This window comes from Stegastes partitus, unplaced genomic scaffold, assembly GCF_000690725.1.
Source record: "Stegastes partitus isolate 25-593 unplaced genomic scaffold, Stegastes_partitus-1.0.2 Scaffold850, whole genome shotgun sequence".
NCBI classification, from domain to species: domain Eukaryota; kingdom Metazoa; phylum Chordata; class Actinopteri; family Pomacentridae; genus Stegastes; species Stegastes partitus.
This window is the reverse complement of record NW_007578581.1, coordinates 119,473-144,476: the sequence shown is the minus strand read 5'-3', so window position 1 is coordinate 144,476 and position 25,004 is coordinate 119,473. Positions and strand designations below refer to the sequence as shown.

Sequence of the window (25,004 nt, the reverse complement as noted above, 5' to 3'; positions counted from 1 at the left end):
TCCCAGCTGACTTAGGGTGAAGGCAGGGGACACCCTGGACAGGTCACCAGTCTATCACAGGGCTACACTTGGAGACAGACAACCAAGCACACTCACATTCACACCGATGGACAATTTAGAATCACCAGTTAACCTCAGCATGTTTTTGGACTTGTGGGCGGAAGCCGAAGAACCTGGAAAGAACCCACAGTGCATGGGGAGAACATGCAAACTCCACACAGAAAGACACGAACCGGCGACCTTCTTGCTGCGAGGCAACAGTGTTACAAACTGCATCACCTTGCAGCCCCTGCTCTGCTAACAGCAGGTTCCACAGGTTTTTATTATTAGGGTCCTTGCCGCTCCGTTTCTTCTTTCTTTCTTCTTCTTATTATTATTGTCCTGACCAACGTGAAACCCTTAATTAGACGCCCTAAACACGCTCAAAAACTCACCAAAATTGGCACGCACCTCAGAATCTTTTCTGTGTGTGTGTGTGTGTGTTGTTGCTTTTATTTTTTCAATGTTGTTGTGTAGAATGAATAAATAAATAATTCTGCCTTCAGAAGCAGTCGAGTCCAAATGCAAGTCTCAGCAACCAAGTTATCATTGTAATAAGTCGTATATCGGGAGGAATAAACCTTTCAAATCTCAACTTGTTTGTTAAAAAGCAATATTTGGATGGGGAAAAAAAACTTCAAAATTCTAGGTACTTGGACATGAAGTAGTGCTTTGTGTGGAATTGTCCTTGGATCAACCTTTTATATATTTTGAGAGAAATCAGCCTTTAGAACTATATCGCGCAGTTTGGTGATCATTCATTGTGGTAGGTGGCACTGGGCCCTGAGAGTGTGGCCCTGGGAGTGCTGCCTCCGTCTCTGCAGACACATACTATTAGGGCCTATATGCCGAGGGCCGGTTCTGCATGCAGTCTGCGGTGTGCACTGAAGCTGCTGTGAATGCACCAGAGTACACAATGTTCAGGGTTCAACAAATAATTTTTGCCCTGAGGCCCCCCTGATGTGTGGCTTGTTGAGTCTGTAAAATATTTCACTGGAAAAAGCATGAATTTATTTAGTCATATGCACCAAGTAAAAACAGCACCAGTGACACCTACATAGTTTAAAGCATGACTTTCTTTTTATTTCAAGGCAGCGTCTCAAGATCAGGTGCCAGCTTCATGGTGGTTAATGATTTAACCATCTCTTATTCACATACAAGCAGATTCAAAATTGAAGAATGACATAACAATACAAAGTATGCTCTTTAACGCAACAGCACCAATAAATGCAGACAGGTGACAGGTTAAAGGAAAAACCTGAGTACTTGATCCATACAGTGAGGGGGATCTTGTGGTACTGTTTGGTCCCACGTGTCTCTTTAGAGAGAAAAGTCACTGCAAGTCAATGCAAAGTTGTTGTGAGTGATCACCTTTATTCTGTTAAAACATTTCAATCCTGTTAAGAGTGGTCTCTCCCAGGATCATAGTACCCATCCATAGGGCATGAGCGGTCCAAGGCCTGCACACATTGGAACACCTATGAGAGATTTTCAATTATGTTCCAAAACCTCCATCCTCAAAACACCAAATGAGGGAATATGTTTTGAAATAATTATGTCTCGTCCCTCCAGTAGAGTTTCAGAGCCTTTGAGAATCAATACCAAGCTGCACTAAAGCTGCTCCTGCAACACATGGTGGCCCATCGTCTCACTAAGACACTTTCTATTGGATTTTCTATTAATTTGTTGGCCATATCACAATATAAATCTAAAAAATAAATAAAAACTTTTCGTGGAAATGTAAAACAATGTAAATATATTCTTACAGTTGGTGATATTTTACAGTCTGATCATGTTTTCGATGACAAATCCTGTCTGGTAAAGCACTTTAATGAGAAGTTATGAAGCAACCTATTGTACTACTGTAACAGAAAGTGTGACTCATGTTAAGTATGCTGCTCAAAGGTGTATTTGAGTCCATCAAATGCAGTTTAAACCACAGATATACACAAGATACAGCTTAATTAATAAGAGGAGCTTGCAGGGATGAGAGGGTCACCAAGCCTTTTGTTAATGCTCTGAGCTGACCTTTGGGCTCTGCCTTATAATGAACCACATCTGTCTTGGTGACAGATTTGACTGCCCTTATGATTTTACAGCTGTAGCTTCCACTAAGGTCACCAATCAGATGGCACACTCCTGCTTCCAAAGGCCAAGTCGCAAAGGTTAATTCGACCCATGAATAAAGAGGAGAGTGACAGAGAGAGGGAGCAGAAACCGTGCGCAGAGCTCGGATAGAGTTTCTCCCGGTAAGGGATCTCTTTGACCGCCATAGGTTCAGTTTCTGCGCCCTTGTGACTCACGCATCAATACATGCGACATCACACTACGAGAGGCCGCCTTTTAAAGTCCGATTATGATTCGTTTTCCTTTTTTAAACTGCAGAATAAACTCATGGTGATCGCCCAGCGCGCACCGCGGTCGCTGCCCGGCGTCGTGTCGCTTTCCTCGGGGCGCCATGGGCTCGTAAGATGCCTTCTCTGTGGAAACGGATAACGTTCTCGGTGGCCTCGGTGCTCTGCATCTTGTCGGTGGTCCTCCTGGTGGTGGCCCTGTCCACGGAGCGGTGGGTTACCGGAAGGATCCTGTGTAAAACCGGGGTGGACATCGTGAACGCGTCCGATCCGGAGCTGGACCAGTTCATCGGGGACATTTATTATGGATTGTTCCAGGGAGGCAAGACCAAGAAGTGCGGGCTCGGGAGAAGGCGCTCCAAAATCTACAGTAAGATCAGATACAGCCTGTTGCTCTGCCAAACGGAGGCCCAGAGTCTCTACATTGGTTACAAAGACTAATGTGCGATGAAATAAATAATCAGACTTAAGATAAAATGAGTTGCTGTACAACCATAGCCCATCAACCAAGCTTTTAATGATCGGTTTCTCAAGCATATTTTGAATAAAGATGATGCTTAACATGCAAGTTTCTCTGATGTAGAATAATCTAATCCTATTTAATTTTTCTTTACTGTATCATAATGAATGGTAGACCTAACACTTTGCAATAAGGCACCCTGTAGAGCAAATGAAGTTGTGACAAATTGTGCTTTCTAGATAGGTTTTGACTCATATGAAGAACTTTTGTGTTGCCACATTCCAAAAAAGATACATTTTTATGACCTAATTACAGTCACAACTGCACAAATGACGTTAAACCGTTTATTAATGACTTTTGTAACTACACACTTGGTGTTTTTGTCAGAAAATATTGCATTATTCAATGTATTTCTAACATTTAGTACTACTTTATCAGCAAATAATAATAATAATAATAATAATAATAATAATAACAACAATGATAATCACACCAGCCACTGAAACATAACACAACCCCAAAACCCCAATTTGATTGTGTAATAACTATTTTCTCTAACCGTTTTACCACTAACAAAACTAATAGATTCTAAGCCATAGAGAGAAGGAGAGCGGTAAAAGTGAAGGTTAAGGTGTCTTTATCTGTTTCCCTTGGGATAAATTTGGTTTAGACAGAGGGGTCTGCTGCACAGACAACACACACCACTCATACAACAATAAAATAAGCATCCAGGATAAAAACAAATGAAAATAAATAAATAAATGAAATAAAAGTGCAAATGCTTTGTCACATTGCTTAAAAAAAACGAGTGCAATGTGAAAAAATGAATACAGACACACCCCTTACACTGTTACACACATGGTTACCTGGATGACCTTACTGGTTGTCTTCTCTACAGTGCCTCAAAAAATCTGTGGAAATCTTTATCTGTATTTTAAGTTGCTAGTCTAAAAGAGGTACATTTTGAACACAGTGGAAAGACACTGGAATCCTCTTATAAAAGCTACACATATAAGCTCATGCTAAAATTCCCCAAAATAATAATAATAACTGGGAGGACATAACCTCAGTGTCCTCACCGTTGTTATTATTGCCCCACCTTCTTCTTCTTCTTGACTCCCAGTGATGACATTATGTGTGTTTCTCTTGTCTGTCCGGTTCTCTAGTTTTCCCAAAGCTTGTGCGGACGTTGAATGGTGGCCTTCACATGATGGTGATTCTGTTCCTGCTGGTGGCGGTCGGCTTCGCACTGGTCAGTCTGTCTTTCTGCATTTACAACGCGCGCAAGGTTCCCTACCAGAGCATCAAAGGGCACAAGGGCCTCTATCTGTGGAACTGCATCGCTGGTATGTCAGACTGAATCTTTCGTCCAGGCCCAAATTTTTTTCGTGAATCTTTGATTACTCTATTCCCATTCCTCTCCTAGAATGCCTTTCTCCCCTAATTACCCTCTTCTTGTGTTTCCAGCTCTGTTCGGTTCCCTTGGTGTTCTGTGTTTCCTGGCAGCTGTTAGACACCACAGCCTGACTGACCGGGTGGCAAACTATCGGGAGAACCTGTTTGTGCTCGTGGTCCTGGATGACAGCCTGGACTGGTCTTTCTGGCTCGGTGTCGGCAGTGTTGCGACTCACTTTGCTGTCTGTGGAGTGGTTGCCATGAGTCGGATTAAGATGCCCAAACCAGAGCCCAAGAAACCCGAAGAACCCACTATCACTGCTCTGGACCTGCTCTACTGAAGGACCGACCAGAGGACAGTGTTGTTAGCATTTCTGTCACTGAGGGCTGATAAGAGCAAACTGCAAAGACTGACAGCAGAGTGAAACCAACACAGTGCCAGAGCCCCTGCCTTTTGTAATCTACATGACTTCTAGGCTCATTACAGCCAGAATTACAGTCTTGTGACACTGTTTTTATGTAAATTCTCATTTGACAAATAGTTTTTCACTGATAATTATTTTAATTTGTCAGTATGAATTCATTGAAGGATTCAACCATTGACTGAAAGGTACTTGTTCACTCAAAGAGCCGTGACACATGATTTAACCTGCTAGAGGAACTGGGAGCTTCTGGGTCCTCATGAGGCCCAGTTTCTGTCACACTCAGTTTATTGCACTGAGCTTCTCAATGCCTGACTGGCAGCAGATAGCAGCTTTCCTGTGTGGTAATTTTATAAACTACAAGAATTTTGGAAAAGACATAATGAATAACTTTAAGTCTTGAAACTACATCTTGACTGAGGGACTCCTTTTGATTGAGACTTGGCTGCAAGATCAGGTAATGGTGCATTAACTTAGTGGCATATTTACCCAAAGACATTTTTGATTAGATTAACAGAACAGCTGAGACATACAGAGTTCAAAACTTCTGAGGCCATTGGAAGCCAGACCCATTGCCAACTTGTTCAGCGTTAGACTCGCTGTCTTAAAGCTGTTCAAAATCATTTTAAAGTATTAAATTAGCTTTGATGGGATTGGATTGACAGAAACACTGACATAATGTTTATATTTACTCTTTCAGAGTAAAAGTTGAATCACATATTTTTATAACCCAGAATGACAAGTTTTCCTTGGTGTGCTTTAGAATCTGTGCTGTTCACTATGTCCTCTTTGAGTCAGATAAAGAAAAACAAAAAAAAACCCCAAAAAACACTTTAACTGGAAAGAAAGGACACATCCCCAAAAGGGCAGCAGCAGAGTTGGGATCCTTCTTTCAGGACAGATAGACGTGCAATAGATGTCAAATTTCCATAAGATGCACGAGTTTCAAGCAGAAAAAAAAGAAAAAATGTCAAAGCGATGACAGTTCACTAAAGAAGAAAATGAGAAACTTCCTGGTGTCACAGTCCTCATAGAACCCGGACCACAAAATAAACCTGAGAGCACAGGCTGTTCTTTGTAATTTCCTTTAAAATGATGCCAAGCAGTCACAATGTACATCAGCAGCGTCACAGTTCAGTCTCCTGTTCATCCTGACAGAGACAGACTACAAGACTTAATACCTGTTGGTGGCTGCTCCCATCAAACTCATTGCTCACTTATTGACTCTGTTAACAGAAAATCACAGCAGAGGCGGAGACAGAATAAACAAGTGTTTTGTTCTGTTATCTGTGTTGGTTGATGTTTGCTGCTGCAGAGGATCAAAGCGTGATGGAACTGAAAAAGCCTCGGACCTTCAATCTCAACCTCCATGTCCTTGGACCGTAGACATTCTGTACTGTTTGTATGTTTTTCACTGTATGTATGGACTGTAATATGTAGACTTTTTAAATAGCACTTCATGACATCAGAGTAAAATCTCAAGTATTTGGTGTAAGTCAAGTCTTTTGTTCATTTATTTATATTTGCATTATCATCATTTGCATGGTTATCTTTGATTCATTTAAACAGGTTTTACCAGTTGAAGTGGCTGAAATAGTGCAACAAATGATAGCATGACCATGCATAAATGGGAAGAGTTAAAGGAAGGAACTTTGAGTTTCATTCAGTTCTATATTTGCAGCTCTGTATGCAGGTCAAAACTAAAACTATTTTGAGCATGTTGCAAAACATCTTTGCAAATTAGCTTGAGCGTTGTTGAAAGACTTTTATAATGTGTAATAGATGAAACTTTTGCAGAGTTGAATGCAGGGCTTTTTGTTATTTTTCTTCAAGTTGCATCCTCGTATTCAGAGAAACTTGAGTTTAAACATCTGATAAGCTTGTATTTGTTGCATATATAATACATCAATTAAACATTAACTACAGTAAACAATTCTTTCTCTTTGTGTTTTTGTTAAATGTATGACCTCCAAGGTACTGATGCTTTGTCTTTGTCCTTTAAGATACTGTCTACAGTACATTACATTCTATTTTTCTCAAAAAATAACCTAATCTGAGAAACAATAACTTTTGAAAAGGAGATAGATCTCTCAGATATAATTTATTTGTACTTTAACACAAANTTTGAAAAGGAGATAGATCTCTCAGATATAATTTATTTGTACTTTAACACAAATGTTTTTTTTTGTTGTTGTTGTTGGTTTGAAGAACAACAATAGTGCATTTGTGGTATACATTATGAAAAAAAAAGTTTGCTTATGAAATGGCTGGAGGCCTAAAACTACCACAAATAGTAATAGCAAGAAAAAGAATGATATTGAGTTTTTTTCATGTCGAGTGTGTGAGAGAGTCTTCACTGGGAAATACATTCCTATTAATAACCGGCTAATACGAAAGTAAAGTTTTGTGTCTGTTTGTTGCAGATAATGGAAAGCCTCTTTGACAAACGCTTGTAAAAACTAAATGACATAAAATACATATAAAAAATTTCTAGATTTAAATTAAATGCATAGACACATAAATAAAATCTAAAGTGTGTGTATTTAAATTGCACAAACCCAACTATAAATCTTTTATTTCAAAAATATAATATAATATATGTTCTGCAAAGTTCTTTTATTTCCCAGAATGTTCTTCTTAAAGGCAGGATAAAGTTCTTTAAAAACGTTCTTAGAACATTTTATGTTTGTTGCATGGAGAACCTCCTTCCTTTGTCATTATGCAACATTGTGAGAACTTTTTCTAGATGTACTACCTTGACAGAAACATTCCCAAAATATTGTCAGACTATTGATGGCAAAACGTTTCAACTTTGTTATTCAATTACAGGAACATTTCATAAACACACATTCTTTTAATGGCCTTGATCTTGAAAACTTTCTTTGAATGTTGGCTTGAGAACATTCTTTTTTGCTATCATGTAACATAATCTGACAACATCTTCCAAACATCCTCTGTATGTTAAAATGTTCCGCCTTCGCAAACTTTTAACTTCATCGTCACATTAAAAATTATAATGATAAATATCCTTAAAAAGTTCTTTGAACATTAAATTAACATATTTTTCTTTCAAACATTAATAAAACTTGTAGATTATAATGCTAGCCAACGTTATGGGAACCTTCCCTGCTTTCTGGGATGCTGTTACCTACTTTTGGTAGCTTTATGTCAGCTAAATTAGATGTTTTTTTCCTTATGTACAAAAGAATTTGTTAGATAAGCGAGACTATATCACCTGTAAAGCTGCCTAAGGTGTTTAATAGTTTGAAATGTTAAAGAGATTAGCAGAAAAATAATGTTAAACGTGTTTAAAGGTGGACAAACCAACATGCTAGTTTCTCCCTATATTTACATCTGTCGCTAGGTGGCGACAAAGGCCTATCTGGTCACTTGTTGGTGACGTAGTAAAAACGCGACGCTGTGAGGTTGTTACGCTTCCGTTCATTTCGCACATGTGTACGACCTTTAAATCTGTGGACAAGTAGTTTTTTTTTTCAGGTATATATGTTCAGCAGGTGACAATGTTTCTCGTGAGGAGAGCTGTGCAGCCGGCGGTGCGGACGAACTCCTGCAGGTCATTTTGTGTCTCACAGACTCACCTGAGCGACAGAAAAGTGAGTAGTTTCCCCTGCAGCTGACAGAGTTACAGCAGTGACTCAGGCAGGACTCATCCACACTTCACACTGTGTTTCGCGGGGTCTAATCTATTCAACTGTGTGCGAGTTTAGGTGGTGTGCTGCTTCATCGGGGTGTGGGCGTGTTTGAGTGTTTTCACCTTCTGCATCTTCTCTCTGTCCATAATAAACCGAGCTGCTGTGTTCGTGTGTCTGCGCAGGGTCTGGTGCTGGGAGTGTTTGACAAGGAGGAGGGAGAGGAGGGCAGCCTTCATCTCACTGAGGCTGCAGCAGGGTTTGATAAGTCTCTGTCTGGAAAACTGTCAGAGCTGCTGAAAATGTGAGTCTCTGCTAACCTGTAGACTGGCAGCACGTCTTGTTTTGTGTTGACAGCAACCAGTTGTAATGTGAAGCTAATGCAGTGTACTGCAGCCGTCCTACTATAGTTCTACCTCTATGATTTTTAGAATGTTGTAAAAATTGTTGTTAAAATTTGCCAACAGATATGTCTTTAGGGTAATTTTGGAGTCTAAACCTGCAATCTTGGTTCTGCTATCATTGGAGACAATATTAAAGCTCAACCAATAAAATAATTTTAGGGCTGATACCAGTTTTAGGGAGTAAGAAGTTCTCAATTCCTTTCTTCTTTTTTTCTTCCACAAACTAGTTGGAAACTTACAGTCGTCCTCAAATGTATTCATACCCTCCCATTAACGACGGAAAAAACAGCTGTCACTAAAATAAGTTGAAATTGACAAAAGTAATAGTAAATAAAAACTGAATGAAAATCATGACATTGCTTTTGAATTGTGGTTCAACAGAAATATTTAAAAACAAAATAAAAAAACAAGCAAACAAACGTGATGGGACCGGTAAACTGCTATTTTGTTGAACAACCTTTTGAGGCACTCACTGCAAAGTGTTTTCTGTAACTCTCAGTCATATAACTCTCTTATCTACTATTATTTTTTTCAGTTTCTAGTTATTTGAGTGACTATTGTGAATTTTGCATTTTCTTTAATGGAAGGGTATGAATTCATATGAGGATGACTGTACCATGAAGATACAGCTTAACTGTGCACCACTGTCTGCTCACCTGTGATATGCAGTCTGCTACATGTGCTACAGACAAGAGTTTTGTAAAGAGTGTAGTCACAGCTGCTCTGCTTGTTAAACTATGTGATGACACTATCTCCAAATTACTCCAAGTATCTCTATTATATTCCATGAAAGAAAGGTTTCATAATGCAGATAAGTCACACATATATATCGGTATCAACATATATGTTGTCTGATATATTATATGTTGTGTGATATTGATATAAATGTGACAGGCCAGTATCAACAGATGAAATTGGCCTACCGATATATTAGAAACACCTATCGGTTTAAAACATTGCAGCTAGAAGACACCACAAACTTAATTAGTCTAAATAAATGATTTCACAAGTTCAATCAGCAGCTCTCATTAAGCTTGAGAGTTCATTATTCCCTTTGTCGGGAACTTTTTGATAATCTGGTCTTCATTGACAGGTGCTTGCAAGAAGTTTCGGTCAGTTTTCTTTTATCTGTAGATGTTCAAAGTTTATCTTTTGGAAGTTTAATCAACAACAATAACAACCAAGCAGTCTAACATTTGTGAAAAATAAGATTTAGTGCAGGATTGTTGTATTTGTGTGTGCTAGGTGTGTTCGTAAACTGAGTGCATATTGTCATTAGTAAAATGTTAGTTGCGTTCAGATTTAACACCTTGAGGTGAAATACTGTTTTTACACAATGGAGTAATATAAATATATGACATATTAAGATACTTCATCGTAGTGTTTAGTGATTACAAAATCCAGAGATTCTACTGCAACATCTACTGCAGTCACTGAGGATACAGTGGATACACTGCATACATTGTCTTGATGCCTTACTGTGAAAATATGGATATTTGAGATCTTTTCTGCCCCTTTTTCTCCTCCATTAATACATTTGTTTCAGTTGGCAACAGAAAAAAGAAAAGCAGCCAGGTGTTTTAAGAAGTTTTTTTTCTAGTGTTTAGGTCTGCATTTGTAAAAGTGTCTGCTGCTGCTGCTGCTGCAAAAAAAAAAAACTCAGCGACTCAGTGAAATTGATTATATCTGAATTCTTATTATTGTATATATTATTTTATTATTGTATACTATTAAACTGATCAGGTATCAGGCAGATGTGCTGAGTGACATTCATCTGTATATCTTACTTACAAAAAAGAAAAAAACAAAACTGAAGAAGTATGATTGGTGTGTCCTTGTTTTTGGAATCAAAAATGCAAAACAGGCAAAACAAACCATGTTGTTACTCATGAATATCAGGCGAACGCAGCCTGACTAACTTGTTTCAGATCAGTGTCCATTCTGTCAAACGTTTTACTTCATAAACTTTTTATTTTGCATTTCCCAGCTCTGGACCCGCACTCAAGAAAGGCAAAAGCAGAACATTTTATGGCATTCACAAGGTAACAAAGTGTCACAGTGGTTTTATAAACCCTGTCACTTGATGACTTTGGAATAACCTTCCCTGTGTCTTTTCCAGGACTTCCCGTGTGTAGCAGTAGTCGGCCTGGGTAAGAACAATGCAGGTGTTTGCGGGGCAGAGAACTGGGACACCAGCAAGGAGAACATCCGGCAGGCAGTGTCAAGTAAGACAAATACCTTCATCTTTCTATGGTTTCTATGATTTGGTTCCTGACTGATATCTGTGTGTTTTTCTGTGTGTGCTCAGCTGGCTGCCGGGCGCTTCAGGACCTGGAGGTGAACCACGTGGAGGTGGACAGCTGTGGCAATGCGCAGTCAGCAGCAGAAGGTGCCATTCTGGGTTTGTTTCAGTACGATCAACTCAAATCCAAAAAGAAAACCAAAGTGACAGCGCAGCTTCATGGAAGGTACATCGACACACCGGGGCTCACTGAGTTTCATAGGTCTTTGAAGTTGTGGTAAATAGTGATGTACAACGTGACATCTTCTGTCTGTGTGTTCTTAGTGCTGACATGGCCGGATGGGAGAAAGGTGTCATGTATGCAGAAGGACAAAACCTGGCACGGCTTCTCATGGAAGCTCCAGCCAATCACGTCACTCCTACTGCTTTTGCAAACACCATCGAAGAGAAACTTGCTCCACATGCCGAACGAGTCACGATAAATAAGAGGTTTGTGCATCATTTGTCAACTTTGATGGCACTGATTGATTGACATTACTTTAGATATTCAGAAGCTGTTAGAATGTTAGCAGCAACATGACAGAAAAATGTGATATCCTAAAACTAGCAATGTAATGTTCAGGACACACTGAGTGTCTTCAGTCGGACTCAGCTCTTTAAAATGTAAAGCACAAAACTAATACAATCATTCTATTAACGGCTCAGCTGATCAATAGCTAATCACCGAACATAAGGTCTGGTCTGATTTTCTGTCTACATTAAGTTTTTTCTTTTTTTGCAGATCCCAGGCTTGGATAGTGGAGCAACAAATGGGAGCCTTCCTCAGTGTGTCGAAAGGCTCAGAGGAGCCCCCAGTCTTCCTGGAGCTACATTACAACGGTTCACCTGACAGTAAGCAGCCACCGCTGCTGCTAGTGGGCAAAGGCATCACATTTGACAGGTAAACCATAATCTGCTGTGGTCATGAGGATATCTAATGGAACACACCTCATTTATACAATACAGTGCTGTCACTGCAGTGACCCTCTCCTCGCTCTGTGTCTGTAGTGGTGGTATTTCTCTGAAGCCCTCTCAGTCTATGGATGCAATGAGAGCTGATATGGGTGGAGCCGCCACCGTATGCTCATCCATCGTCACGGCAGCAGCGCTGAAACTGCCGGTCAACATTATTGGTGAGCTTTTTAACATTCAATCCCCTCCAACAATATTTGCTTCAGCCATATATGATGCATGAGAGCGTCTGAGCATGTCTACAAAGAGCTCACTGCCCTGATTCAATCAGGTCTGGCCCCCCTGTGTGAGAACATGCCCAGTGGAAAGGCGACGAAGCCAGGTGATGTTATCACAGCCAAGAATGGCAAAACAATCCAGGTGGGTGGATCCATGATGACAGGTGACAGATTTCAACAGCCCTCCGAGTGTGTTTGTGCATCTCCATGTTTGTGTGTACAGATGAACAGGTTTTACTGTTGCTGTGTTCAGGTTGATAACACAGATGCAGAGGGCCGACTGATCCTCGCTGATGCACTCTGTTACGGACACACCTTCAAACCCAGGGCCATCGTCAATGTTGCTACTCTAACAGGTGGGATCTCTGATTTTTATTTTTTTTTTAAACTGTATGAACCCTAAACAGTTTCTGCATGTTTCTTGCTCCCATCACATTTTTACTCACTGTGGGCTAACTACTCACAGCAATATTAAGTCATGAACCTCTATGGAAACAACACAACCACGGCTAGAAGTACAGAGAACTCAAAATTGTCCTCTGTACAGTATGACTCAATTATATATGCTGTTAATTAAAAAAAAGAAGAAAAAAAAAGAAAAGAAAATTAGAGTTCTTCAATTATGTGCTTAATTTTTACAACATTTCCCAAGTTCCCAGAGGTGTTAGTGATACTGGAAAATTGTGATTCTGCATACTATAGATTTCACTCCTTACATTTTTAATTTGTTTCCATATCTGTCTCCTGCTTGCTCTGTGTAAACGCAGTCTTCAGTTCAGCTGGAAAGTCCCTGAATTGTTGTCCTGTGATTGTTTGTCGCAACTGAATCAGTCATGGCTTTGTGAGCTGGTTCAAGAAAATAGTTTATTTCTACATGAGAAATGTAGAATTAAGTAATTTTGATGAAGTATCACTATTTTAAGCTTAGATTTGGTTGTTTTTCCAAGAGAAAAATCCCAGAACAAGTGGGAAGTTTTGTGGCTTTTGGCTGTGATAAATGGTGTGATTTTGGCGATTTCAGAAAGACAACATGCCTTTCAAACCCAACAGTGGGTTTTGGGGTTCAGAGGGTTAAACATTGGCATCAGTTTTACATCATGGTATGAGACATTAAAGTCATTGTTTTGGCTTTGACTCAGCCTTGATGACAAGCTACTCGTAGTGTGAGCATACATGAACTGTTGTCATGGAGATAGCAGCCCATGAGGCAATCAAAGTGCCTCTTGTTTTCTTTGTTGGTTGATGTGAAAGCAATTAGACTGAGATTATTATACGAGTAAATATGGAGGAGTTAACACTATGATGACTAAATATTAAAATGTTGCTTCTTCTCTCTCCAAGGTGCAATGGATGTAGCTCTTGGCTCAGCAGCAACAGGAGTGTTTACGAATTCTGACTGGCTCTGGGAGCAGCTGCACAAGGTACTGCAGATACACAGTAAACACATCGTCTCCGTCTCCCAGCTCCTCTGTTGACAAATGTGTGTCTGTGTGTGTCTGTCTGTGTGTGTGTGAAGGCTAGTGTTGTGACAGGTGACAGAGTGTGGCGGATGCCTCTGTTCCAGCACTACACCAGACAGGTGACTGACAGCCAGCTGGCCGACCTCAACAACATCGGCAAGTACAGCCGGTACGTATCTCACCGCACACAGTAATCCCTCGCAGCCCCTGCAAGACGCATCAGAGTAGCAGCGGAGTCTGGTCATGGCTTGTGGTTCACGGTTTCCCTGCATTTTACGAGTGTGTCTGTTGATTTCTTTCTAGTTCTGGCGGCGCGTGCACAGCAGCTGCATTCTTGAGGGAGTTTGTAACAGCTCCTCACTGGGCTCATCTGGACATTGCTGGCGTGATGAGCAACAAAGATGAAATTCCCTACCTGAGGAAAGGCATGTCTGGGAGACCAACACGCACCCTGGTGGAGTTTGCTGCCGGGCTGGCTAACAGCAGCTGAGATGGACACAAAAGTCTGACATGGCACAACAGGAGTCTTTCTACATGAACAGAGCTGAACGCCCAGGGTCAAAGTCCACACACATTTGAACAGTTCCATGGAGGAACTGAAGATAGGAATATTCAATAGAAATATTTTTTTGAAACAGTCTGATGGAGCTTTACCATCATTTTAACAAGGTTTTTAGACCTCATTGTAATACACATTGTGTTCCTCAAACTGATTTGTTTTCAGCAGAAAAACTTGAAGCTGTGTAGTACTTACATGATCATGTATGTGTTTTAAAAATAAACTGTAATTGGTAAATAAAAAGCATTTAAGTACATGAGCAGATGTATATGTCACTATTGTTGTCCCTTTTCTCTGTTGGATTGTTCAACATCGAATCCCCAAGTCGTGGCCATTAAGATGCTGTTTAAATAGGGTTCATTCTTTTGGTTTCATGACTTGCACAAGATGTTGGAACATGGCTGCAGTGATTTGATGCTGTTTAGCCACAGCAGCACTGGTGTTGCTGGCCTCTGCTGTTGGATCCCAAGCTCAACGACTGTGTTTTAATTCGTTCCAGAGGGGTTGGATGTTGTTGTTTTTTGTAGCTAGGGGGTCTGTGCATGCACGTTAGTGTTTCTACACCAAACTGAGAAAACCATTTCTTATTAGACCATGACTTATTCATGTGAGTAAAGACTTGTTGAAAGCAGACATGCCCATTTCCCAGGCTGCTTCCACAAGTCTGAGGCACACAGTTGTCTAAAATATCATTCTTGACTTCAGTATAAAGATTTGTCTTAATTAGAATAGGGGTCTTCGACAAAATTCTGAAAAAAATAAAAATAAATAAAAAATCCTCAGATTGATGAGAGTCTATGAGGAGAGGTGTCCACTTACTTTTGGCTGGACAGGAACATTAGGTTATTTGTGCGCATGTGCGGGCTGTGCGGACCACAAACACTCGGATCAAGATGGCGTCTTCCATGAGTGGGATGTTTCCCGGCCAGCAGCCTCCCGGTGCGCACCCCGTCGGAGGTCCCGGTGGACCGGGTCAGCCGGGCTTCCCCGGTAGCGCAACCAGGGTCCCAGGAAACAACACACTGGTGGATGAACTGGAGGCTTCGTTCGAGGTAGAAAGCTCACGTCTTAGCTTATGTTAGCTGTCTGTACTAACAGTTGTTAGCTGCTTTAGCTAGCGGTAGCTGATATTTAACGCTTCATTAATTGGTGCTTCTATACTGCAACATTTATAGAGATAGTCTGTCAGAGCGGTTTTATTAAACACATCATACATAGATTACTATCTGGATAAATCAGAGGAGCTAGTTTTTATGATGGTGCTGAGTTACTCAGGCTGGCGGTAGTTTGTGTCGCGACTATTAGCATACGTTTGCTAACAAACAAACTGAACACAAACTAAGTGTAGTGTCGTCTTTCTGTTAATTTTCATTGTCAAACAGCACAATACCCAGGTTCTCTCTCTTCCTGAATCAGCTACTAACAGAAATCGATGTCCTACATCTATAATTGTCAGATAGCCTGTATTATTGGCAAATTGAACCCCTTGTAGTTGTCTACAGACGGGCATGCACAACACGACAGGTTTGGTGTACTCACTGTAGTATAACTAACTCTCTTTAAAATGAAGCAATCAAACTGTCGCTCTGTCCACATACTTCTGGTTACATTTGTTTCTGGCCCCTCGTTTCAGATATTAAAGACAACTGTGTCCTTTTAATTTTGTGTCATCAGTTTCAGCATGATATTTCCTGTGACTAAAAAGTCAATGAAGACTTTTTCTCAGTTCAGCATGGAAGAGCTTAACTGGTTTGCACAGAGCTTTGACCTTAACAAAAAACAGACAAGCAAAGATGTGAACACTGATGGTTTGTCACAAATGCTGGTCACATGGTCAGCAGACAGTCTTTATCTCCCCTTAGTATTTTTATCACAGTCCAGACTATGTGTCATATGGGGTCAGGAACACATTTTTACAACTGTGACTTTTCCTTTTCAGACTATGTTTCACTTCTCCATGGCTTAGGCTAGAAAGCTGCCATCATTCACAGAGAAACAGACTGCCATTGCGAAACACCACTGGACAGAGCTTGTCTTTGCAAACTCTCTGATCTTTATTCTAATCCAGATATTCAAGGACAAAGGGATTGGAAATTCCACTTTTATTGTAACTCTGGTAAAAAAAAAAAAAAAATTTCTTTATTGTTATTTCTGTTGATTCTTTAGGCATGTTTTGCATCCCTGGTAAGCCAAGACTATGTTAACGGAACAGACCAGGAGGAGATTCGAACTGGTAAGTGAAGCCCTGTATTTCTATAATCAATGTATATCATGCTGAAATCTGTACGCTGATGCATTTGTTTCTGTCTGCAAACTGTAGGTGTGGACCAGTGCATACAGAAGTTCCTGGACGTGGCCAGACAGACAGAGTGCTTCTTCTTACAGAAAAGGCTTCAGCTGTCTGTGCAGAAACCAGAGCAGGTGGTGAAAGAGGTAAAGTATTATACTGACTCACATTTTCTTTCAGTTCGGAGTGGCCCTCTTCCCCGACTGTTCCGTTACTTTCATTTTCCAATCATTTCAGTATAAAGCTAGCTAATCTCAAACACAAGTGTTTTGGATAAATTATTCCTCTCTATTTGTTAACGTGGCCTTCTTTCCTCTCAAGTATTTTTTTTTTCTTTCTTCTCACTGCAGGATGTGTCAGAGTTGCGTAATGAGCTACAGAGAAAAGAATTGCTGGTTCAGAAGCACTTGACCAAGCTACACCACTGGCAACAAGTGCTGGAGGATGTGAGCGTTCAGCATCGAAAACCCTCAGACCTTCCGCCTCCTGGACCACTGGCCTTTTTGGAGCAGGCCTCAGCTAGTCTACCCCCTGCCCCTTTAAAACCAAACTAACACACCAGAAGTGCAGTCACAGTAGTAAAAAAAACCAGCCCCACACTGACAGATGTGCTGACCAGTGAATCGGCAAACGCAGGAATAATGACCTTTCTACAATGTTCACATCTGTGCGGTCAAAGTTCAACCAAGGTGAACTCAGACCCGAAAGTGCAGCACAGCTGATGGAAGATGGCATCCCAACTGGAAATTAATGCTTGCATTCATCAAGTGTTCAGCTTAATTTGAAGTAAACGGGCAATAGAGTTAAAATTTCTGCGACAAAAGTGTTACGTGACCGTACCTAAACGCTAAGGAAGAATACAACACATGTGACATTCACTGTCAACTTGCATCTAAACTGAAGAACAGTTTGCTGGAGCTGTGAGGGAATTATGACATAGTTGCTTTTCTTTCTTTCCTGTATTTTGATTAATGTAAATATTTCCTCTGCAGATGTTTTTTACTGTAAAAATAAATTTGTGAGTATTTTGAATCTGGACTGAAGGCTTAGTTATGTTTTTCTTGTTCCTGCAGAGGACAAATTGTTGTTATTGAAAACTGCAGTGACCTCTGTCTGCACAATTTAAAGGGACATTCCACCAATTTTACAGAGAAGATTTTCTCAGTGAAGATTTGTTTATGGGTCCTGAATGAGTTCCACTATGAAAACAGTTGTCCTCTGAGACAATAATGTCAAAAGAGGTTGTCTTAGCTTGGACTGAGCTTGTGTTACAATCTGGGACTGTGCAGCCTAAGGGACTTGGTTTTCACTAAGCTGAAAGGATGGAAACCTTGATGCTGTCAAGTTGTGTTGGTGGAGTTGTAGGATCTAGCATTTTGGGAGGTGCTTCAATTTGAACTCTTCTTCCTTTGATTTCTCTTTAATATCTCATCCTGCATCAGTGAGACACCCCCTTAATCACTCACCATTCCAGTAGCTAGAATAGAGTCACTTATAAAGTTATTATTTAGAATATTCACCATATTTACACAAAATAACACACTGTTTTCTGCCCATTATAATAAAAAAAACCCTACTTGCCACCAGCTTTAATTCCACATCCCTTGTGCATTACATGACAGAGGAGTGACTTGTGATAAGCGAAGGCTGAGCCTCCTGACAGCCTGGTGTCTCTAATGTATTCAGTGTCTTCACACTGTAACAGACTTGTTCTGCTCAGCTTCACAGCTCGATCGCCTGTTCACTGACAGCACAGCCAGAGAAAAAGCCTCACAGATGGGCTCCAGGGACAAAGCTTTCCACAAAGCAGGGGTCTGTGGTCCTGACATGAGGAGGACTGGATTGTGAATACATTATTTCATTGACAAATGCCTCCCATTTTTTCATTTATACTGTCTCTAATTGAAACAATATTGGCTGGACTGAATTATAGCAGCTTGTTCTGCATCTTCTTGTTCACTCGGGATCCCTGTTTCTGCCACACAATCAAATTTATAGGATGCTAGGCAAAATGTTGACTAAGACATGAGCAAGAGACACAATTAACATTTGTTAGTCACTATTATCATGAGATGTATCAGTATTTTCAGCTAATAAGTCAAGGTTGTGAGATACTAAAGCCACCTGTAAGTCAGAACTGTGGCATATGCAGGTCGATGTAAAAGTTTTCAGCCATTTAGATGTTGACATTTTTATCCATCATGCAGTGCTATCTGGGAGCCATCTCACTGGTCCAAAATTCACTATGCAGCATGATGAGATACAAAAGCAAGTTGATGAGATTAGATGATATACACCATGCTGAGACAACTTTGAGTTTCCTGAAACATAGTCAAAATTTTAGCTAATGATCGTATATTTCTGTTTTAATTAACATAACAGTCAAATGTTTTGAGTAATGTCAGAATTATGGTGATAGTAAGTCAATATCAAGCCAAAATGTGTAACTTACTGAGTGATAATGATGAGAAATAAAAAGTAAATTATACACAGTATGAGGTTAGAAGATACTGAGTCAACATTTGAGGTCAAATTTGAAATTAAAAGTCAAAATTGTGGGGCAATCTTTGACTTAGTCAAAAGTGTCAAACAGGAAATAAATATTCTAATAAGTCAAAATGATGAAATATATTAAAATGTGACACACTAAGTCAAATTCTCATGTTTTTGACTTATTTTGTCAAAAGTGACTTTATAATAGTCAATTTGTAGTAAGTCAAAAAATTGTTTTTTTAAATTTTTTTTTATTTTTACATTTAAATCTCGAGTTATGTGGGTTTTTTTTTTAGCAAAATGTTGCCATAAATTTGGAAAATAAGTTAAAATTGTGATACTACTTGAAGGTTTGATTTTATAGGTAAAAATACTGAGAAAAATACTGATTTTGAGTTTGATGACACTTGGAGTCCAAACTATGTTTCATGATCACACATTATATACACAAAATCCTAAAATATAAATGGCTGTTTAATTACAATAAAAGTCCATGTAGGAGTTCTGAGAAATTGAGCAATTAGGGTAAAATATCGTGAGCCAGCATTGTGAGGCTGATCTGACTAAAAATCTTACTTGTGAGGCAAATTTTGACTTGATATTAGAAAGGAAAATAAAAAGTGTGAAAAGTCAGAATGATGTAAGATAGAAAAAATGACCGAAAAAGTCAAAAGAATGGTTGATTTCCTAATTATAATGTCAGTAATGACTCTTTTTTTTGTTCCTTAATAATGACAATAAAAAATCTGAATAATTATAAAAAAAATTCTGAGTAAAAATCAAAAAGTGGGGTTCACTAGTAAGTCATAAAACATTAAACAAATATTCTAAAATGTGAATTCCAATTGAAGAAACAGTAAATATTGATTCACATGTAAATGCTCTGATGCAGCTCTGACTCACCACCGACATGACGAGGAAATCAGGCTTTTATAATTTCTAGGTCAAAATGACATGTCTAAATGATGAGACAGCAGCTCCCCTGTCGTCCACGTAACGCGTATCGATCACGTATCGGAGCCGATCAGCCTCCTCCGGCTCTCAGTCTTCCACAGCTAGAGGGAGACAGCGCATTCTTGCGGGACGCCTTGGCCGCTCCGAGGACCGTCTTTGCGGACATGTCCTTGTTTGTGCGTTTTAATCAGCGATTGGAAAATAACAGGTAGCCCTTGTCCGTCCGCCTCTCGCACCCATATACACACAGGAGGAAAGGAGGAGGAGGAGGAGGTGGAGGAGGGCAACGAGAACAAAAATAATCCCCATCTGACACGGCGCTGGGATCCTTTTTCCTGCGCGCTTCGTCGGCCGTCAGCTGGTTACGAGCAGCCGGGCTCGGTCGCAACGTGTCTGGTGGAGAGTGTCACCGCAGTCGGGGCTGTGTATTTATATGAGGCAGGCTGCTTTCATGGGGCTGCCGTCAGCCCGTCTGCCCGCCTCTGGACAGATGATCACCGCGATTCACGCCTGAATTTAGCTCCATCGTAGACGACACCGTGGATATGGAATGGTGCATGCCGCTGGGCCAAGTTTTCAGCCTCTGAACAACACCGGAATCATGGACAGTCATCCGCTGTGAGTGCACACAGCCGCCGCCGTGTGTGTGTGTGCTTGTGTGTGTGTGTGTGTTGTGTGTGTGTGTGTGTGTGTTGACGTTTCCCAGTGGCTGCTTGACGGATGGTGCCGCATTGACAGAGACAGCGGCCAGCCGGTGTTGGCTGACCGGGGAGGAGGGAAAGGAGGGAGGGGAGGAACCGGCCACCGAGACCCGAGACCCGATCACCGACAGCCAGCCTGTGGGTCGGTGTTTGTTGGGGAGGTGGTTGTGTTTGTGCCACAGAGGATGTGTGTGTGTTAGCTGCTCACAGCCATGTGTGTGTGGGTGTGTTTGTGACAGAAAACAAGGGCCACGTGATTTTTGCCACGACCAGCATAAATTAGATGGAATTAATGAAGTAGATTTACTAAGGTGCTGCACACACACACATGACTGGTACTCCAGCACAAGTTCACAGGCCAATATGGTTCTCTTGGTTCCACTATATGAATGACATTTTTATATATGAAGAGTTCATTTGCTAAAACAGATAACTCCATCTACACAAACCTTCAGAAAACCCACTTTCCCATCGTCTACCTGAGACAACATCAATCAAACTTAAGTTTTCTCTATTTTTGTCATGTCATTTCTGCTGAGTCAAATCCACTCAACTTTGATTGATATTATCTCAAGCAAACAACAAAAAAAGAAGTTTTCTAAAAATCAGGATGGATATTCAGATCAAGCTTTTACATATAAAACATGCCCAATCTCCTAAAACACAATATATTCTAAGGATTAAACCACTTGTTTCCCACATTATTGGCCTGTAAACACCTAAAACTGCTGAATGCTTTACAAAAAAAAAACCAGAAGTTTTCTTGTTCCCTCTCTCAACCTGTCAGATTTGTGACCCCATAGCGAAGGTGTGACCCACATTTGTGTAAATGCTACTTGATGCATCAGTATGTGCGATTTAACAATACTTTGTAATAATATATTATATCAGGGGCTGCAAGGTGGAGCAGTGGTTAGCACCGTTGTCTCGCAGCAAGAAGGTTGCCGGTCTTCTGCGGGGAGTTTGCATGTTCTCCCCGTGAAACGTGTAGCTCTGTGATAGACTGGTGACCTGTCCAGGGTGTCTCCTGCCTTCACCCTGAGTCAGCTGGGATAGACTCCAGGCCCCCCGCGACCCTAATGAGGATTAAGCGGTGTACAGAAAATGGATAGATGGATAGATAATGGATGGATGGATGGATGGATATTATATCAGGCATAAATTTGCTTTGAATATTTATTGTTATTATTATTATTATTTGTTTATTTTGATTCGCATTCAAAAATCTCTCCATTAATGCACAAAACAAGGGGAAAAAAACATGAGGTAAAGCTAATTAAAAAGGTGTTGGCTGTAGCATGGCTGAATAAAACAACAACAACAACAATAATAATAATAATATTAATAAAGATTACACAGTCTTCCTAATATAGGATCTTGAATGAAGGACTTGTAGTCTTACATTGTTGGATGTTTCTGTGATTATGTTTAAAATGCTGAAGCTGTAACTAAAGATGCTGTTCACTGAAGTGTAGAACAGATCAAAAATAACATTATGTTTCATGTTTATCTTTATTAAGGTAGAATTTATGGCAGAACAGGGAGGGAGGTGTTTCTAAAACTTGGTTGGATGAACGTGCCACAGCTCCAAAGGCTCCAGCTTTTATGTGTCACAGTTAGTTTGAGATAATGTTGGAAACACCACTTTATTTAGGAATACGCAGCGTGTCAATACAAACTAATAATTAAGGTTTTAAGGTAAGAATTAGACAAGACAGAATGCCAACATTGTCTCAGACTGCAGGTCTGACTGCACCACAAATGAACAGTTAATCAAATTAGCAGCTGACACACATTGAATCTGGGGGTCTTGGACTCCTGGGAGTTTGACTGCTTCACCTGATTGATAATCAAGCTTTGACCTAATAAAGTAGCATCTATTTTCCTAAGTCAAGAATCAAGACAACAAAACTGTAGGTATGAAAAAAACCCATCTCTTGCTGGTGAATCAGTCCGACCCTGGGTAGCTTCTGACTGTGCTTGTGGTTTAAAACTACATCCAGAGAAGTCCTAACACTGGTTATCGGACACGTGCAGTGTTCTCTGTTTATATCTGTGTGTGTGTTTGTGTGCTTGTTTCCTGTTTATGTATCTGTGCTGTCCCTCTCAGGTGCACTAGACTTTGTCCACATGCTCTGGACAAAGAAGACGGAGTCGAGAGGCAAGGTCCCGTCACTCTGAACCCTCGGCACATGAGGAAGGCGTTCAAAGTCATGAACGAGCTGCGCAGGTGTTGCACACTTTCTCTTCAGTCATTCGTTGTCTCGTCATCCCCAAATCCTTTTTGTGTACCTCTGGTGTGTAAACTGTAACCGGACATATTTTCTCCCTCTCGCTTTCTGTCTCCATCTCCTCCATGCGCATACAGCCAGAGCCTGTTGTGTGATGTGACCATAGTGGCAGAGGATGTGGAGATCGCCGCTCACAGAGTGGTTCTTGCAGCTGGAAGCCCTTACTTCCACGCCATGTTTACAGGTGAGGACCATTTTCCATCCTTTAATGTGCCACATCTGGCAGGTCTGGTATTTTTAGTTCCATTAATGCTGATTAGCTCACTATGCCATTGTTACCTTTGCGGGGATGGAAGGATAATAGGAGTGCATGTACTCACAGGGGAGATGGCAGAGAGCAGAGCGAAGCGAGTGAGGATAAAGGAGATGGACGGCTGGACTCTGGGCCTGCTGGTGGACTACATCTACACAGCAGAGATACAGGTCACAGAGGATAATGTGCAGGTAAACACACACATGCATTAGCTCAATAACTGTGGCGTGTTATCACATCGAGCAGCATTTACAGTCTCACGCTGATCCATGGAAACGCTGCAGGATGTGATTTGCCTTAAATATAGGAATAATATTTCAATTCCATATTTCTGAAGCCTAAATGGCTATTGCAGTGCTGGTAAGATATGTCAGTGTGTTGAAAAACCACAAAAACACACTATTTGTCGTTGTCAGGATGCAGGGTTAGAGCCTGTTGACATGTTTCATCCTGATTGCCCACAAGTTCATGACTAGTGATGAGATTTTCCTACTACAATTACTAAAAAGCCATCTTGAAAGATCTCATGAAATGGGTCCTTGAAAGCAGTAAATCTTTAGTGGTGACCTAATTCTGCACTTGGATGCAATACACAAACATCCAACCAGTGAACAGTCCTGCCCTTCAGCATGCCCTAGCAAACCTTTTTTTGCTTTATGTGATGACCAAACCCAGTTTCCCAACAATCCGTTATCACTGATATCAGTTCACATTAATTAAATTATGCTACCATTAAAGTGTGTATATGGGCTCCAGTGGTGTTTCGGTTATCACAGACAGTTGCTGCGTATTGCAGAGGAGGAGACGGAAACATTATCCCAACATGAATGTAATTTTCCTGACTGAATCTTTGCTATGCACAGGCACATGTTGAACAAACTACACATGTTGTCATTTAATGAAGCTTGTTCAATGGAACTGTTGTATTTGCAATCTTAAGCAGGAAAATGACAGCTATTTTATTCTTTAACATTGTTGTTACTGATTGGTGTTTGAACATCAGATTGGTGTTTGAACTTGTACTGAGCTGCACTAAGAAGGTAACAAGTATCTATTAATTTCTACTATTTTTAGGGATGAAGGGTTATGCTCTAAGCTCCTTTAAGTTGTTCCACCACACATGCGTTTTATCGCAGAGACTGTTTTGCTCAAACAAACTGGAGTGATAGGCAGGGGCTATTTTCGGTGACTGATCACGTCATCATCTGACTACAGGATGGTGTTCTGCACACCAACCTGGCACCTCTCTAAATTAAAGAGCCCATATTATGCACATTTACAGGTTTCTCATTTTATTTTGGGTCTATGAGAATACATTTACATGATTTGATGTTAAAAAACACATTTTTTATAATAAAGTACAGTGTTGCAGCGTCTCTTCTCAGCCTGAAACACTCTATGTTCGCTACTGTAACTTAAAGGCCCCCCTCCCTAAAAGTCCAGTTCTCTGATTGGTCAGATGGACCAACAAAAGTGAGATAACACTGGTTATGGATTATTATCCCAGATCTGTGAGTACAGGTAGAGATATGTTGCCTTAGCAGAAGCAGGTCTACTGAGCAAGTAACTGTGGCAGGGAATTTTTCTTTTTTTTTTTTTGAGGGCGTGGCCGAACGATGCAGACATTATGCAAATATGTTACGTGGTGGTTAGCACCGTCACCTCGCAGCTAGAAGGTCGCCGGTTCACATCCCGGTGAGGACACCTGGAATCTTTCTGCGTGGAGTTTGCATGTTCTCCCTGTGCAGCGTGGGTTCTCTCCGGGTTCTCCGGCTTCCTCCCACAGTCCAAAAACATGTTGAGGTTAATTG

At 40.6% G+C, this 25,004-nt stretch overlaps 4 protein-coding genes across 4 annotated transcripts in view; all 4 read left to right on the top strand.

Annotated features, from left to right (window-relative positions):
* The first annotated feature begins 2,510 nt into the window (after window positions 1-2,510).
* Window positions 2,511-4,589, top strand: clrn2 (clarin 2). Its single transcript, XM_008292984.1, has 3 exons — window positions 2,511-2,763; window positions 4,020-4,199; window positions 4,321-4,589. The coding sequence occupies exons 1-3, from the start codon at window positions 2,511-2,513 to the stop codon at window positions 4,587-4,589; spliced, it is 702 nt and encodes a 233-aa protein (XP_008291206.1).
* A 3,505-nt stretch (window positions 4,590-8,094) lies between these two features.
* lap3 (leucine aminopeptidase 3) lies at window positions 8,095-14,473 on the top strand. Its single transcript, XM_008292983.1, has 13 exons — window positions 8,095-8,284; window positions 8,506-8,624; window positions 10,712-10,766; window positions 10,844-10,949; window positions 11,033-11,192; window positions 11,291-11,455; window positions 11,748-11,906; window positions 12,014-12,138; window positions 12,249-12,337; window positions 12,449-12,551; window positions 13,537-13,616; window positions 13,712-13,824; window positions 13,959-14,473. Exons 1-13 carry the CDS (start codon window positions 8,192-8,194, stop codon window positions 14,143-14,145), a joined length of 1,554 nt encoding a protein of 517 aa, XP_008291205.1. The 5' UTR covers window positions 8,095-8,191; the 3' UTR covers window positions 14,146-14,473.
* A 610-nt stretch (window positions 14,474-15,083) lies between these two features.
* Window positions 15,084-17,539, top strand: med28 (mediator complex subunit 28). The gene is made up of 4 exons (XM_008292982.1): window positions 15,084-15,266; window positions 16,381-16,447; window positions 16,535-16,647; window positions 16,852-17,539. Exons 1-4 carry the CDS (start codon window positions 15,108-15,110, stop codon window positions 17,053-17,055), a joined length of 543 nt encoding a protein of 180 aa, XP_008291204.1. The 5' UTR covers window positions 15,084-15,107; the 3' UTR covers window positions 17,056-17,539.
* A 2,813-nt stretch (window positions 17,540-20,352) lies between these two features.
* klhl2 (kelch-like family member 2) overlaps window positions 20,353-25,004 on the top strand; it is a 14,659-nt gene continuing 10,007 nt past the window's right edge. The window contains exons 1-4 of the mRNA XM_008292981.1: window positions 20,353-20,566; window positions 22,760-22,879; window positions 23,018-23,124; window positions 23,263-23,384. Of these exons, the coding sequence (XP_008291203.1) occupies window positions 20,499-20,566; window positions 22,760-22,879; window positions 23,018-23,124; window positions 23,263-23,384 (417 nt within the window). The 5' untranslated portion in view covers window positions 20,353-20,498. The remainder of the gene's footprint in view (window positions 20,567-22,759; window positions 22,880-23,017; window positions 23,125-23,262; window positions 23,385-25,004) is intronic.

Excerpts from the sequence above, each read along its gene's own strand:
- clrn2 (XM_008292984.1), top strand. The coding sequence starts at position 2,511 with ATGCCTTCTCTGTGGAAACGGATAACGTTCTCGGTGGCCTCGGTGCTC. Across the intron at positions 2,764-4,019 it reads AAGGCGCTCCAAAATCTACA|TTTTCCCAAAGCTTGTGCGG; the intron begins GTAAGATCAGAT and ends CCGGTTCTCTAG. Across the intron at positions 4,200-4,320 it reads TCTGTGGAACTGCATCGCTG|CTCTGTTCGGTTCCCTTGGT; the intron begins GTATGTCAGACT and ends TTGTGTTTCCAG.
- lap3 (XM_008292983.1), top strand. The coding sequence starts at position 8,192 with ATGTTTCTCGTGAGGAGAGCTGTGCAGCCGGCGGTGCGGACGAACTCC. Across the intron at positions 10,950-11,032 it reads CATCCGGCAGGCAGTGTCAA|CTGGCTGCCGGGCGCTTCAG; the intron begins GTAAGACAAATA and ends GTGTGTGCTCAG. Across the intron at positions 11,193-11,290 it reads ACAGCGCAGCTTCATGGAAG|TGCTGACATGGCCGGATGGG; the intron begins GTACATCGACAC and ends GTGTGTTCTTAG.
- med28 (XM_008292982.1), top strand. The coding sequence starts at position 15,108 with ATGGCGTCTTCCATGAGTGGGATGTTTCCCGGCCAGCAGCCTCCCGGT. Across the intron at positions 15,267-16,380 it reads AACTGGAGGCTTCGTTCGAG|GCATGTTTTGCATCCCTGGT; the intron begins GTAGAAAGCTCA and ends TTGATTCTTTAG. Across the intron at positions 16,448-16,534 it reads CCAGGAGGAGATTCGAACTG|GTGTGGACCAGTGCATACAG; the intron begins GTAAGTGAAGCC and ends TGCAAACTGTAG.